The sequence below is a fragment of the Labeo rohita genome, chromosome 3, assembly GCF_022985175.1.
Source record: "Labeo rohita strain BAU-BD-2019 chromosome 3, IGBB_LRoh.1.0, whole genome shotgun sequence".
In the NCBI taxonomy this organism is placed as follows: Eukaryota; Metazoa; Chordata; class Actinopteri; order Cypriniformes; family Cyprinidae; genus Labeo; species Labeo rohita.
The window spans coordinates 6892230-6908935 of NC_066871.1; the positions used below are offsets into that span (position 1 = coordinate 6892230).

At 35.5% G+C, this 16706-nt stretch overlaps 2 protein-coding genes across 7 annotated transcripts in view; both read left to right on the forward strand.

Moving 5' to 3' along the window:
* The first annotated feature begins 711 nt into the window (after positions 1-711).
* On the forward strand, positions 712-11061 carry xab2 (XPA binding protein 2). Its single transcript, XM_051106558.1, has 19 exons — positions 712-867; positions 1242-1390; positions 1481-1604; positions 1717-1914; positions 2021-2155; positions 3994-4158; positions 4250-4394; positions 4482-4633; positions 4723-4842; positions 4935-5066; positions 6147-6278; positions 6364-6477; positions 6588-6750; positions 7293-7483; positions 7570-7692; positions 7778-7949; positions 10240-10366; positions 10536-10645; positions 10759-11061. The coding sequence occupies exons 1-19, from the start codon at positions 832-834 to the stop codon at positions 10818-10820; spliced, it is 2550 nt and encodes an 849-aa protein (XP_050962515.1). The 5' UTR covers positions 712-831; the 3' UTR covers positions 10821-11061.
* Positions 11062-13281: 2220 nt separating this feature from the next.
* Positions 13282-16706, forward strand: part of camsap3 (calmodulin regulated spectrin-associated protein family, member 3) — a 46507-nt gene continuing 43082 nt past the window's right edge. For all 6 annotated transcript variants that reach the window (XM_051105583.1, XM_051105585.1, XM_051105584.1 and 3 more), the window contains exon 1: positions 13282-13751. In XM_051105583.1, coding sequence (XP_050961540.1) covers positions 13619-13751 — 133 coding nt within the window. In that variant the 5' untranslated portion in view covers positions 13282-13618. The remainder of the gene's footprint in view (positions 13752-16706) is intronic.

Below are 16706 nucleotides of genomic sequence, written 5' to 3' on the forward strand. Positions count from 1 at the left end.
TCTCAAAATCATACAGTCATTGTTGAAAAGGGTTCAGATACACAAAAATGCTGAAAAATCTAAGAATTTGTGGGACCTGAAGGATTTTTCTAAAACAGTGGGTAACAGTGGGTAGTTTAACTGCTCAGGACAAAAAAAAAAAAAAAAAAAGTAACAACAGTATTACGAATCAAAGGTATGTAAACCTCTAAACGGTATTTTTTATAAATTCAACTATTATTTTCTCTCGTGGACTACATGTAAACATCCTTTATGTGAAATATCTTATTCAGGTCAGTACTAAATAAAAAATAACACGCATTTGTATGATTATTTTGGTAAAATAATGAACATTTTGCAGATGAGGTGCAAGGTGTATGTAAACTTTTGACCACTTTTGTAGCTCAGGTATGACCCAGTTTATTAAAATATACTTTTAAGATTTAAAGTCCCCTGCAAGTGCTCCTTCAATAAATACTTTCACTACAATTATCAAATATTTTGTTACAGTTTATATGTTTTATCTAATAAAACATATTTCGTTGTAAACTCCACATACAGCTCACTCCAGAATAATGGCAAAACCTCTTTTACACTGACATCCATTAAAAAACTCCCTAATTCTGGAGTCTCCCCCTAGAGGAGAAGCTTTGACACAACCATCCGGGTTACTGTACTGCAACAAGCCGTTGTTCTCTGTCAGAGGGAGCGACAGCCAATAGGAATCGACTTAGTTCGGAAAAGGCGGGGCTTTTGTATTCTACGTTCCCCACACGTTGAGAAAGTATTTGTTTTGTCAAAAAAACACTGCGTTTTTAACATTATTATACGGATTTCCTCTGATAAAGGAAAATGCCAACGCTTAGCGGGAAGGCAGACGTTTTATTCGTATGTATTTACGGTTTTTAAAATCGGTTTTGTGACCTTTGATAGAGTCTGTTCTCAGCTAGCCGTGATTAGCTTGCTAACTCTGAGAGTATGACATAAAATACAAAAATAACGTTTTTAAGTTTTATTTACCGACATCTGTGATTTATTACATGTCAAACACTAACTGAAGTGTGGTTGTGTCGTTTGTATTAATTAACATCCTATTTAATAATAGACTGAATGGGTAACAGTAGTTAGCATATATGTTTAGCAAGTTACTAACTATAAGTTTAAAATTAATCATTTAAGCGAGCAAATATGATTCTGCTCGAAATACTAGTTCCCTAACATAACTTGCATTCATCGTTGTTCCTATCATGTGTGTATTGCAGGAAGATGATGATTTGCCTTATGAAGAAGAAATCATCAGGAATCCGTATTCAGTCAAATGCTGGATGCGTTACATTGAGCACAAACAAAATGCTCAGAAACCAGTGCTCAATATGATCTATGAAAGAGCTTTAAAAGAGCTGCCTGGCAGGTATGTGCATTTCATGTTGATTTCTCTTATAATGAAACCCCTGTGCTTGCAACCAAGGTAAAATTGCTTCTTTTCTTATGTGTTTCTCAGTTACAAGTTGTGGTACAACTACCTGAGGGAGAGACGGAAACAGGTGAAAGGCAAGTGTGTCACAGATCCAGCATATGAGGAGGTGAACAACTGTCATGAGAGAGCACTTGTGTTTATGCATAAGGTAAAGTTGAGTTTTCATGCAGTGTTACATTTCTATAGCAGCAATACTGTATAATACTTGTGTGATTTGATTAAGTGGACTGAATGTTTACCTCTTTTCATGGTCTGTTCAGATGCCGAGGATATGGATCGACTACTGTCAGTTCATGGTGTCTCAGTGCAAAATTACACGGAGCAGACGGACGTTTGATAGGGCGTTAAGAGCGCTGCCCATTACCCAGCATCCTCGCATCTGGCCCCTGTATCTTCGCTTTGCCCGTAACTTGCCTCTCCCAGAAACAGCTATTCGTGTTTACCGCCGGTACTTAAAGGTAAGGGCTTGACGATAACCAAATATACACTTGCTTTGTCAATATTAGTTGACCTGTCAATCTTAAAGCTATCTATACACTTCCTTTTCCTCTCTCTTGTTTGTAGTTGTCTCCTGAGAATGCAGAGGAATACATTGATTACCTGCGTTCAGTTGGACGTCTGGATGAAGCTGCGATTCGCCTGGCAGCTGTGGTCAATGATGAAAACTTTGTTTCTAAAGAGGGAAAGTCCAATTATCAGGTCAGCAAATTACAGGTTTTACATTTCTTTTAATAGGTTTGTACACCTGTACTTCTGGGGTGTAAATACTGTACTGTTCACAAGTTTGGGGTTGGTTAATTTTATTTATTTTTTTTTATGTTTTTGAAAGTAGTCTCTTATACTCAGCATGGTTGCATTTATTTTATCAACAGTAAAGTAAAATCATTTATTTCTTACAATCTAAAATTGTTTTCTATTTGAATTTATTTTAAAATGTAATTTATTGCTATGATGCAATGCTGAATTTTCAGTAGCCATTACTACAGTATTCACTGTTACATGAAATTGTACAAATTTGCTGATTTAGTGCTCAAGAAACATTTCTGCTATTATTTCTTTTATTATTAACAGTTTTGCTTAATATTTTTGTGGAAATCGTAATACATTTTTTGGTATTCTATGATGAATAAAGTTCAAAAGAACAGCATTTGTATGAAATAAAAATATTTTGTAACTTTATTCATTGCATCTTTGCTGAATACGTATAATTATTAATTTAATAAAAAAAAAACTGAACTGAAATCTTACTGACCCCAAACCTGTGAACAGTAGTGTATTTGCTTTGACAAGGATTTATCTTGATGATGGTTCTTTAATAAACCGTGCATAATGAAAATGATGCAGTCTAAAATTGGTTACAGTTTTTGGATTATTCTGGCACATGCTGGAATTCAAAAACACACTACCAGTCAAAAGTTTTTTTTAGTGTTTTTTGTGTCTCTTCTGCTCACCAAGCCTGCATCAATTTGATCCAAAGTACAGCAAAAACAGTAAAATTTTGAAATATTAAAATAACTGTTTTCTATTTGAATATATTTTAAAATGTAATTCATTCATGTGATTTCAAAGCTGAATTTTTAGTATCATTACTAGTCTCATGATCCTTCAGAAATCATTCTAATATACTGATTTGCTGCTCAAAAAAAGAAAATAATAATTTTTTTTTAGGTTTCTTTGATGAATAGAAAGTTGAGAAGAATAGCATTTATCTGAAATAGAAAGCATTTGTAATATTATAAATGTTAATTTGTAGTATTATTAATATTATCATCACTTTTGATCAATTTAAAGCATCCTTTAATCCTTTCATTGGATCTTTGGATCATTGGATTATAGATCAGGATTCATTAAATAATCCTGAAAAAATACTGTTAATAATAATAATAATAATAATAAAAGAATTTTCCTGAACAGCAAATCAGCATATTAGACTGATTTTGGTTATTAAAATAAAAGAGCATGTAATACGCTAGTCATTATTATAGGTATTATAGTTGCCAAAGTTCATTGTCATTCTAATACCAGTGCATCGAAGTAGCCTCTAATGTTTGTAAAATAGTGTAATTCCATAAAAGCGCTGATGGGAGGGTAAAATTCTGCGTGTGATTTACTGACAATGCACACATTAAAGAACACATTTCTATAATGACCAGCGCAGTCTACCAAAAGACATGCTTTTTTGGGTGTTAAATTGTGGCGCAAATACCAGTAATTTAACGAGTGCAAATGTTAGTAAATCACGTTGCGTGATTCATTTTAACACTTTTCTCCTATAAAATTAGCGCCTGAAAAGGAAACTTCTACAGATGGATATTTAATAAGGTCAGGCGCAAAAATAACTGTCCACGCCTTTTCAGTGCTAATTCTTCACTGCGCATCTTTAGTAAATCCTGACAGTACTAATTTAACGGCAAAAGGTTTGTGTTGGCCCAATCTGGCTCTTAGGTTTGTCTGCGTATATGCATTTATTTAGGTTGGCGAATTATACACACATCATGCAGAATGTACATATTTTTTCTTGTAAAATTCAATTACAGCTCTGGCACGAGCTCTGTGACCTCATCTCACAAAACCCGGACAAGGTGACTTCACTGAAAGTGGGAGCGATTATCCGAGGAGGTCTCACTCGCTTTACTGACCAGCTTGGCAAACTCTGGTGTTCTATGGCTGATTACTATATCCGCAGTGGACATTTTGAGAAGGTAAACCTGCAAATATATAAAATCTAAGACTCTTCTGTATACACTAACAATGCTCAAGCACAAAATGACACCATTGTCTTGCCTTTTCAAGGCTCGAGATGTATATGAGGAAGCCATCCTAACCGTAGTCACTGTGCGAGACTTCACCCAGGTTTTCGACAGCTATGCGCAATTTGAGGAGAGCATGATCGCTGCCAAGATGGAGACCACGTCTGAACTGGGCCAAGATGAAGACGGTGAGAAAATGTGATTATTTTATTTTTTTCTTGTAGCAAATATTCCTTGATGTTGGTCTTACAGAGATCCTGATTTCCCCACTCTAGATGACATTGACTTGGAGTTACGATTGGCGCGTTTTGAGTTGCTGATAACTCGACGACCGCTTTTACTAAACAGTGTCTTGCTGCGTCAGAACCCTCACAATGTTCACGAGTGGCACAAAAGAGTCAAACTCTATGAGGGCCAGCCAAGACAGGTTGGAAACATCATTTACATCTTTAAATTGGTTGATATTTGTCTGCTACTGTGTGTGATTTACACATCTTATTCTGCTTTTTTCTGTAGATCATAAACACATACACAGAAGCTGTGCAAACGATAGATCCTGTGAAAGCCACAGGAAAACCTCACTCTCTCTGGGTGTCCTTCGCCAGATTCTATGAGGATAATGAACAGCTGGATGATGTATGAAACCTCCTGTGTACTTGCAACTTTGTAGATAGTTTGCTGGTGTGTGATTGTAAACTGATGGTTAACTATTTCACTTGAACTTCAAGGCTCGGACTATCTTTGAAAAGGCCACAAAGGTGAACTACAAACAGGTGGATGATCTTGCTGCAGTGTGGTGTGAATATGGAGAGATGGAGCTGAGACATGAGAATTATGACCAAGCTTTGCGTATACTAAGGGTAAGAGACAGGAAACTACTACATATTATCACTACTGCTTTAGTGAAGCGCAGTGTTATTTTAGTCTCATTGCGGTAATTTTATGGGTATATTTTTACTTATTTAATATTTATATAGTTTTGGTAATTTTTCTTTTGTTTTTTTTTTTTTTTTTAAATTTAAAGTCTATGTTATTTTAATTTTTATGTTGTTTTTGGTAATATCTTAAAGGACTAGTCCACTCCAGAATTAAAATTTCTTGATAATTTACTCACCCCCATGTCCAAGATGTTCATGTCTTCTTCAGTCGAAAAGAAATTAAGGTTTTTAAGGAAAACATTCCAGGATTGTTCTCCATGTAGTGGACTTCAATGGGGATCAATGGGTTGAAGGTCCAAAATTGCATTTTCAATGCAGCTTCAAAAGGCTATACATGATCCAAGCCAAGGAATACGGGTCTTGTCTAGTGAAACGATCGTCATTTTATAAAAAAAAAAAAAAAATTTCCTACTTATATACTTTTTAACCGCAAATGCTTGTCTTGCACTAGCTCTGTGGTGTGCGTGTAAGGCTTCATGCATTACGCAATCACATTGGAAAGGTCACATGCAGTTAATTTCTTTGTCTGTGTGCTTCGGTTCAAAAAGGTAGGGTAGGCTCATTTTCTCCTCCAACTTTAAAATCGCCCGACATTGTTGTTTTAACATTTTTGTAAAGGCCGTTTGACTTTCTTTGCACGTCTGCTTTGTAAACACTGGTAAAGGCACAACTTTCCACCGTAACCACGTAATGCGTGAAGAGCTTCAACGTCTTGTTGATTTCCCCTATTGAAGTTCACTATATGGAGAAAAATCCTGGCATGTTTTCTTCAAAGACCTTAATTTATTTTCTACTGAAGAAAGAAAGACATCAACATCTTGGATGATATTGGGTAAATAAAATTAAGAAATTTTCATTTTGGAGTGAACTATTGCTTCAAGTCATTTTACAGCCAAGTTTCAAAGCTCGCTTGACGCCATAGTTTAGTGCATTTCATTCCAAAGGGATAAATTCAGAGATCATCAAACTTTTTCCAGATGTTGACAGTCTTTTTCTCTTCAGAAAGCAACAGCGATTCCAGCAAGAAAAGCTGAGTATTTTGATTCATCAGAACCGGTGCAGAATCGAGTATATAAGTCTCTGAAAGTGTGGTCCATGCTCGCAGACTTGGAAGAGAGTCTTGGCACATTCCAGGTAAGCTGCTTTGTCGATTCCTTTTTACTAAGAGAGTGTGTGTTTACTGATGTTTGTGTGATAATGTAACTATTGCTTTTATCAGTCCACAAAGGCAGTGTATGATCGCATCATTGACCTCCGGATCGCCACACCTCAGATCATCATTAACTATGCCATGTTTCTTGAAGAACACAACTACTTTGAGGACAGTTTTAAGGTAACATAACATAACCTTCTGTTTTATTCATTATTGTTTTTTATACTTTTTTTTCCGCTGTAACAAATTTATGTACTTCTAAATAAATCTGGATTTAATTTTGATTGAAGGCATACGAGCGTGGCATTGCCCTCTTTAAGTGGCCTAATGTCCACGACATCTGGAACACGTACCTCACCAAGTTCATCGACCGTTATGGAGGCAAGAAGCTGGAGAGAGCGCGAGATCTGTTTGAGCAAGCGCTGGATGGGTGTCCTGCTAAATACGCCAAAAGTAATAATGCAGAAAATGCAAAATTATATGATTAACTACATTCATTTAAAGGGATAGTTCACCCAAAAATGAGACGTCTGTCATTAATTACTCACCATCATGTTGTTCCAAACCCCTAAGACCTTCGTTCATCTTCAGAACACAAATAAAGATATTTTTGATGAAATCCTAGAGCTTTCTGACCCTGCATAGACAGCAATGTAACTACAAATGTTATTATTTTGTTTTCTTTGCACACAAAAAGTATTCTGGTAACTTCATTAAATTAAGGTTGAGCCACTGATGTTACATGGATTATTTTAACAATGTCCTTACTAGCTTTCTGAGCCTTGAACGTAGTAGTTGTGTTGCTGTCCATGCAGGATCAGTTTATCAAAAATATCTTAGTTTGTGTTCTGAAGACGAACTAAGATCTTACTGGTATAGAACGACATGAGTAATTAATGACAGACTTTTCATTTTTGTGTGAGCTATTCCTTTAAATCCTTTACTTCTAATTGGTGTTTTAAACAGGTCCTGATTTAATTTGTGTTGTTTAACAGCGATCTACTTGCTGTATGCTAAACTGGAAGAGGAGTACGGTCTGGCACGACATGCCATGGCTGTGTATGAGAGAGCCACTGCCGCTGTAGAGCCGGATGAACAACATCAAATGTTCAACATCTACATCAAACGGGCAGCAGAGATTTATGGAGTCACTCACACAAGAGCCATCTATCAGAAAGCCATTGAGGTAAGCTGTTACTCATTTAAAACTCTGAGGCAGTATAACTGTATAATATGTTATGTGTTATAGTAAGTTCATTTGTTTTGGTGCAGGTCCTGCCAGATGAGCACGCCAGAGACATGTGCTTACGCTTCGCTGACATGGAGAGCAAACTTGGGGAGATTGACAGAGCCAGAGCCATCTACTCCTACTGCTCTCAGATCTGTGATCCGAGGGTAAATCTTATCGTACCGTTCCATGTTACTTTGCTAATATTGTGTGTAAGCCCGTATTTTGACTAACTTGGCATCTTTTAATCAGGTGACCGCTCATTTCTGGCAAACGTGGAAGGAGTTTGAGATACGCCACGGTAATGAGGACACCATCCGTGAGATGCTGAGGATTAAACGCAGTGTGCAGGCCACATACAACACACAAGTCAACTTCATGTCTTCTCAGATGCTCAAGGCAACCACTAATGCTACTGGAACAGGTACGTTTCATTTATTGAAGAGATCATGAACTTCCTTTGTTTTTTATTTTGTACAGTTCTCAGAGGTCCAATTGTAATTTCTATGAAGTTTTAACACCAGAAAACATAATTTAGAAGTAATCGGCTATTTTCTGTTCTGTTTTTATCAGAACAATCAGTTTGAATAGGCTTGGCAGATTGTGAACTCTGAAGTACACGGCCACTGTTATGCACAACTGTTAACAGTTGTGTATGTTTGATAAGCCTAAATCCTTCATAGATGAACGCTGCTGTGATTTAGGTCAAAAACGCATAAATAGTACATACCAAATGATTTGTAATAACACACAAAGCAATAGTGACCACACAATAAAAACAGTTACTCACACTTGTGTGGTGCGACATTACTGTTGGGTCCAATATAGTTGGCACAGCACCATCTTTCAGTTTCAATCTTTCTAAAAATCCTGCATCGAATTGTGCCTTGTTTGTAAACTAATCCACGGTAAAATGAAGTGAACAAAGGATCAAGTTATTACCGACGTGGTCTGGAACTTCATTAAAAATAAAGTTCATCCACTCTTTCCTAATGTTGGGATCAGAAGGAAGACAATGCAAAGACATCTTTATTGTTTGCTTTCTGTGTAGACTTGCGTCTGCCTCTATTGTTATTTACACTATATTTGTGAACCGGTGGGCGGCACTAAACAAGTAGTGATGTAGAAGCAGGAGTTGATCTTCAGTGGTGTTTAGCCACACTATTATGTCATAAAGTGGCACATTCCACAACCTGTAGTTTTGGCAGATTGGCTTCAGTATAAGCTGATTTTAGACTAATGAGGAAGTTTTGAGTTCTGAAACTTACAGGATGTTTTTATAGTACAATGACCTCTTACATGTCAAAAGTCAGTTCATGACCCCTTTAAAGTTGTCTGAAAATCAGAATTGATTGTTTGTAATAAATGTGCATGATTCATCAGTGTTATTACATCAAAATCCCTCTGAAATTACTTTTCTTTTGTTTGATGTTGTGCAGGCTGGAACATAAGGTTAACCAAGCTATGTTTAGCTATTGATTTGGGCTACTGTTGAAGAAAATGCAGCCTTTCTATAATGTTTAATGTAATGGCAGTTAATGTAATTCTTATGGCAATAATATGAAAATATAGATTTGTGGTTAAAAAAACATGCTGGAATACATCAAAATGTTCCTGAGTGTGCCTGAAACTAGCAAACTATATTTTGGTCTCGCCATTATTTCATGGGATGCCTTCTTTCCACTATCCAGTCAATTTCCAATGCATAAGTCTTCTGCAAAACATTTTGCATTAAATAGCCTGTTTTTATAGATAAATCTCTCTATGTAATAAAAGAAAAAAAAAAAAGGTGAAAAACAAAAAAAGCAGTCGAAAAACGGTTGAGTTATCCACAATAATTACTGGAGCACTGGAGTTGTTAACTAAAACTAAGACGAAAACTATAATAAAAATAGTTTTTGTTAACTGAAATAAGGTTAAAATAAAAAATAAATATATTTTATTTGAAGTATTAAAATGACTAAAATAACTGAAAAATAAAGCTGTAATAAAAATGACAAATACACATGAAATTGCTAAAACATACTAAAAGTAATAAGGAAAATATAAATATTAAAGCTAATTAATAATATAAATAAGTACTATAATTGTATACACTACTAGTCAAAACTACTAGTTTTTGGACAGTAAGATTTTTCATGTTTTTTTTTTTATTTTTTATTTTTTTTAAAGAACTCTCTTCTGCTTACTAACCCTGCATTTATTTAACCATAAATATTTTTCACCCTGTGAAATAATTTTACTATTTCAAATACCTGATTTCTGAAGGATCATGTGACTGGAGTAATGATACTAAAAATTGAGCTTTAAAGTCAGAGGAATAAATTACGTTTTAAAATATATTCAAATAGGAAACTGTTATTTTAAATAGTAAAAATATTTCAAAATGTTACTGTTTTTGCTGTACTTTGGATTAAATAAATACAGCCTTGGTGGGCAGAAGAGACCTCTTTAAAAAAAACATTAAAAATCTTACTGTCCAAAAAATGTTGACTGGCAGTGTATAAATAACACCAAAACTGGACTGGAGAATGCTGCAGAATCTGTTAGTTTCTAGAGTGACAGTCTCTATTTGCATGTAAAATTTATTCTTTTGGCACACGTGAGAATAAGCCAACAGGCGTTGGGTTAATCCACAAATTGAGATTATATAACAGCACATAAATTCTTCATTGCATGGTTACATTTTTTTTAATTGCTTGTGTGTGTGTTAGTGTCAGATCTTGCTCCTGGGCAGAGCGGAGTGGATGACATGAAGCTGCTGGAGCAGAAGGCTCAACAGCTCGCTGCAGAGGCTGAGCAGGACAAACCCAAACCTAAAGACAAGATCCTTTTTGTCAGGTATGTACTGCACCCTAGTCTGAGGCAGGCCACACAGATCAATCAGAGCATGCAGCCGGTGTGGCACATCAGGCCGGCTCAAAGGCTTTATTTAAAGGTTCTGCCCTTTTTGAAAATTAAGTTTCGATTGCACTGTTTACATCGCTTGGCTTTTGTTTGGTTTGTACAGGAGTGACACCTCGCGCAGTGAACTCGCTGAACTGGCCAAGCAAGCTAATCCAGATGAGATCGACATTGATGATGATGAAGATGAGGATGCAGAAGATGGGGAACCAGAAGGTTAGTTCAGATTGGACATGATTGTTTTTTTCCATCATCAGCATTGATGATTTGCAGTGTTTGAACAGTTGCTTAACTTTGGTAGGCTGATTATTTTCATTGTGTCATTGCAGAGGTGCAGTTGGAGCAGAAGTCTGTCCCTACGGCTGTTTTCGGAGGACTAAAGGATGACTGAATTTGTTGCAGCTTTACAGATGAACCAGAAAACAGCGAAATGAATTGCAAAATGCATATGTGAATAAATGTAAATTGCTTGTTAGACTTTTGCAATACCACTTCAGACCACATGGTGTCACTCGCTGCAGCATTTACATGCTTTCAGTTTGTTCATCATGACATGACATTAGGTAAATAAAATGTTGAAGCGCTTGAACTATTGTTTACCACTCTCTGTTGTATATTAAAAGAGCAATCAACATGATTGACATCTGCAAATCATTTATTATCTGATTACAAAAGTGTAAACTTTCTGAAGGCACTGCCCATAATTGCATGGGCACAAGGGTGGATTCCAGATGTTTGTTTGTACAAACATCTGAAAGCTGTGGTTAGAGAAATATGCTTTTTTGGGCCAGTGATGCCACTCTGTCACGTTAAACTTTCATTGTATATGTTACTTCAACTGAAAGTTTGTTCGGACTCTAATGGGATGTGGGATGCAGTTATTTTTGTACGTTTTTAAGTCTGTGTTTATATAAATAAGCATAATTGGATAATTTCATTTGCAGTACATTTTGAGTGCTGGTTCCACTACAAAAGAAAAAGGGAAAACCAAAGAATGAAGAAAAACAAATGCCATGTTCCTCTCTAATTAGATTAAAATAGTTCTGTGAGTTAATCTTCTTACAAAATTACAGCAGTGGTCTTTTAACCATCATGTGACCTGGATCTTCAGTGATTTCTGTCCTCTGTTAGGTTTGTCCACAGCTGAGCTGTGCTTCTGAATCATTTTTTGGTGAAAAGACCTTAGTGCTTACATTGTTTTGGGGATTAACAGAGTTTGTTACTCACTAGTTTATGACATGCTGTGGCCTGAATACTTGTGTTTTTTATAAAATGTCTACAGCATCATCAGCATTTTATAAAATATCCACAGCATCACTCTAATCAGTGTGCGAAGCGAAATAATAGGCTATAATATATCTTTATAGTATACCTTTTTCTCAAACACATGTACACTACCAGTTTTTTTAAGGTATGTTTTGTCCACCAAGCTTGCATTTATTTGATCCAAAGTACAGCAACAACAGTAAAATTCTGAAATATTTTTGCTATTTAAAATAACCGTTTTAAATTTGAATATATTTTAATATGTAGTTTATTCCTGTGATTTCAAAGCTGAATTTTTAGCATAATTTCTCCAGTCACATGATCCTTCAAAAATCATTCTAATATTCTGTTTTTTTAAGGAAGGAAAGAACGTGACATGAGGCGAAGTATGGTGACCCATACTCGGAATTTGTGCTCTGCATTTAACCCATCCAAGTGCACACACACCCGGAGCAGTGGGCAGCAATATTGCTATCGCTGCAGCGCCAGGGGAGCAGTTGGGGGATTGGTGCCTTGCTTAAGGGTCTCACCTCAGTTGTGGTATTGAGGGTGGAGAGAGTGCTGGTTATTCACTCCCCCCACTTTCAATCCCTGCCGGACTTGGGACTCAAACCCGTAACATTGATTTGCTGTTCAGAAAACATTTATTATTACTATTATGTTGAAAACAGCTGAATAGAATTTTGTTTTAGATTTCTTTGACAGTTCAGAAGAACAGCATTTATCTGAAATATAAATTTTTGCAACATTATAAATGTCTTCATCATGACTTTTGATCAATTTAAAGCATCCCTGCTAAATAAAAGTATTAATTTCTATCATTTCTTTAAAAAAAAAATGATACTGACTCCAAGCTTTTGAATGGTATAGTGTATAATGTTAAAAAAATCTTTTTATTTCAGGTAAATGCTGATCTTTGGATCTTTCTGTTCATCAAAGAATCCTAAAAGTATACACTCAGTTGTTTTAAATATTAATAATAATAATAAATGTAATATTGATAATAATAATAAATGTAATAATAAACAGCAAATCAGCACATTAGAATGATTTCTGAAGAATCATGTGACACTGAAAACAAGTAATGATGCTGAAAATGTAGCTTTGATCACAGGAATAAATTACATTTTAAAATATATTCAAATAGTAGTTATTTTAAATAGTAGAAATATTTCATAATATTACGGGTTTTGCTGTATTTTGGATCAAATAAATGCAGTCTTGGCGAGCAGAAGAGACTTCTTATATATATATATATTTTTTCTTATACTTCATTATTTTGACTGGTAGTCTAAAAATCTAAAAAGTCTTCCTAAAAACTCTGCGGTTGACACTATGCTCGATATAGCACTGTGGTGCCGTGACGATTATATGAATTACGCTGTTCATAATGACTAATATTTCCCTTTCGCACCCTCCTAGGCAAGTTCTACCTGTCCTGCACCTGTTTCCACGAGTTAACGCGCCTTCCTACCTGCTGCTTGAGTTCACATTCCTAGCCCCGCCTCCTCAACCTTGTGTCCTAAATTCTTAAACCTGATTGGACGCCCGGCGGGATGATTGACAGGAGTATGGAGTACCTGGAAATCAGTCGCTATCAGCCAGAGCGATGTGGATTGTGGACTCTGAAGCGGGGTCGAAAATAGTGAAACATCCCCGGGAATATCGCTGAAATTGTCGCTCCGATAGACTAAAACACACCTATACGACTGTCGGCTTTACTGGACGTATGGAAAGAAGATCTAGAGGGGAATAAATCGTAAATTACATTATTTTCTCGCCGGAACGCTACCCGAAATATCGGCCTTTCGCAGTCCCAATGCTGTGGTCGCGTCAAAGAAAAGGATGACTGTTTGATTTGGTTTCATTCCTCACCGCATCGCCTTCCTCTCTTTTTCCCGGCCCGTCTGTTTTGGACCTGCTATGGTGGACTCGAATGCAATGAGGAAGACTTTTGTGGTCCCGGACATAAAGCCGTTGGATCAGTATGACTTGTCCAGAGCCAGAATCTGCGCCAGTGTCGGGTGGCTGCTGGCGAAATCCTACGGCAATGCAGGTAAACAGTGGCCGTGTGTCAAACCCTAGTGAGCTGCCTACCCAGACTGCTTTCTTTTTCCTTCTGAGTCAGCTTAACGTGTGGGCAAAACTGCGGAAAATATGCTGTCTGTGATCCCCCAAAATACCGTCTGGCTAGGCAGCTCGCTCGGTTATGTGAGACAGCCATTTGTCTAACGTATTTTTATTTCCTTCTCAAATCATGTGCTCTTCTGTCTCTCACCTGTGTGTTTTGAGGCCGGCGTTTGCTCATTGTTTTGTGACTGCGGAGGAAAGCATGTGTTAAGGTGAACAGCATGTAAACTCAGCGTTTTTCCACCACACAAAGACCATATGAGAGGTGGAAAGCTGCTGGTTGTGATCCAGCAGTGTCTGGCTTTCTTGAATTATTTCTATAATAAATAATAGTCTGATGCAAGGTCTAAAAGTGTGCTTTGCACCCATTAGGCACTGATAACACATCAATAATCGGATTAAAAACGCTTGCATGTATAATACCTTAACAGTCTTATAAGGACAAATAGATGTGTAATTCTAAAAAATAAAATTAATACAGAATAAAGTAAAATCTTAAATAAAAGTGAATTAATATGAGAGGATAAAAAGTGTCCTTGTTTGCCCGTGATCATTTTCCATGCAGGCTTAATCGCATATGCTTAATCCTTGCAGTAGACACGTTGTTGTCTGGGAATTATGATATGATTGGGGGAAATGCAGTAGTTTTGACCTGAATATGAATGTATGCATTTTGTGAGTGCTTGCTCTGAAAGCACCTATGTGTCATGACGCGTGCACACACCCACTATCACGAACCCTTTTGTTAATACACCCACAAGACCACTTAGAAAGATGAAGGAGGTCTTGGTTTCTGACAGAGCAGACGGTTGATAATTACTAAAACGCTTGATATGTTTAATTACTTGGCTCGGAGATGTTAAAAAGGCATATGTCCTGATGCTTTACGTGCGTGTGTAGTTAACATGACGTCAGGCAGTGACAGCACTGTCCTGCAGTGTGACGTCATATATAGGCATTGCTTTTCACAGCTGCTTATTTAAAGTATATTCAAATATTTTTGTATTTAAATGCAATAAAACATTAAAGTGAGATTAATTAAATATGCACTAATTGAAATACATTTCCAGAAGGAAATCTGAATACTGGATAAAGCCAGTTTCAGAATTCATATATTGAACTTAAGGGGATTTTGAATTGGTCTCTCCATAATCAAAAAAAAAAAAAGGTTGAAAGCTAGGGGAAAAAATATTAAATTATGAAATTTCACTATGCTTTTTAAAAATAAACTGTTATGTAAATCAGATGACTTTTATATGAACAAACACCTGTAAAAACTTTAGAATGTATACTACTAGTCAAAAGTATTTGAACAGTAAGATTTGTAATGTTTTTTTTTTTAAAGAAGTCTCTTCTGCTCACAAAGCCTGCATTTATTTGATCCAAAGTACAAAAACTGTAAAATTTTAAAATGTTTTTACTATTTAAAATAACTGTTTTCTATTTGAATATATTTTAAAATGTAATTTATTACTGTGATTTCAAAGCTGATTTTTAGCATCATTACTCCAGTCACATGATCCTTAAGAAATCACATATTGATATCACAAATTGAACATTAAAATCCTGTCAATAGAGAAAAATATAAAATCATTAAAAAAAAATTTAATAAAATGTAGAAATCAGACAAATTTTATATATATAAACATTTTTTTTCTGAGGGTATTTTGAATCTGCAGCTTCATAAATCAGAAAAACTAAAAATCATGTCAATATAAAAAATATTAAATCATAAAATTTCACCATGTTTTGTGAAAATAAAATGTTGTATAAATCAGGCAAATTATATCTGAACAAATACCTCTGTAAAACCCCTCAGAAAATAGATAAATAAAATAAAACTAATGTTTGCTGTATTTAAGTGCTGCTGAAGTGGAGATTTCTGACTCATTTTAAGAAAACAGCTTTCTAAGATACGCATTGTACATAAAACAGATGCAAAGAGATGAAGTGTAATAAAATAAACACTTAAATGTGTATTTAGTTAGTTTGTTTATTGTACGTAGCACATTTATTGCAACCACTTTTGCCCAAAGTGGTTCAAAATCACCAACAACAAATGCATAAACAATATAAACCCACAGAAGAATACAACACAATACAGAGAGCAGCACACAAAGTCATAGCAAAGGTAAAACAATCAAAAAACACCCCATCATGAAGACACCCAAAAAGTCTTTAAAAGATGTGCTTTTAACAGTCTTAAATTTCAGTAGTGACTTTACTGACTTTACAGAAAGAGGGAGGTAGTTCCAAAGTTTGGGTTTGACACAAGAAAAGGCTCTTGTCACCCTTTTGTTTATATTTAGTTTTTACAACACAAAGAAGATTTAGATTTTTAGATCTTCTTAAAGATCTAGCAGGATCTTTGTCAGCAGACTCTAAAATTCTGTAGTGCCTTAAAAACAAATAACAACATCTTATAGCAACCATTTTAGCGTTTTTAAAAGTGGTGTAACTAGCTCAAATTGTGTTTATAAATTGTGTGAATGTGTATTTTGGATGTCTTTTCACTAGACAGAATGAAGACATGTTATAGAAGCAAAACAGACCTAAATCTCAAAATTATTAAAAATAATGTTTTTTGCTTGTAGTGTCTGGCCATTAAAAGAAAGTCAGTCTCAGTGTATAAAATATGCATTTTCATTTAAAAACATTCAGATAGATAAAAAAAAAAAAAAAATATATATATATATATATATGGTCAGCTTGATTTATTTCCCACTGTGACCGTGCAGCCTTCCATACTCTGTTGCCCTTTTTCTCTTTTGCACTTGTAGTTACATCAATATTGGTTATCGGGTTTTAAAACCAGCATGAGAATATTTTTTTCATTAAGTCTAGCTGATGCATCACTCAGTGTTTTTGCACAGTGTATAAT

Excerpts from the sequence above, each read along its gene's own strand:
- xab2 (XM_051106558.1), top strand. The coding sequence starts at position 832 with ATGCCAACGCTTAGCGGGAAGGCAGACGTTTTATTC. Across the intron at positions 4,843-4,934 it reads ATAATGAACAGCTGGATGAT|GCTCGGACTATCTTTGAAAA; the intron begins GTATGAAACCTC and ends TTGAACTTCAAG. Across the intron at positions 6,751-7,292 it reads TCCTGCTAAATACGCCAAAA|CGATCTACTTGCTGTATGCT; the intron begins GTAATAATGCAG and ends GTTGTTTAACAG.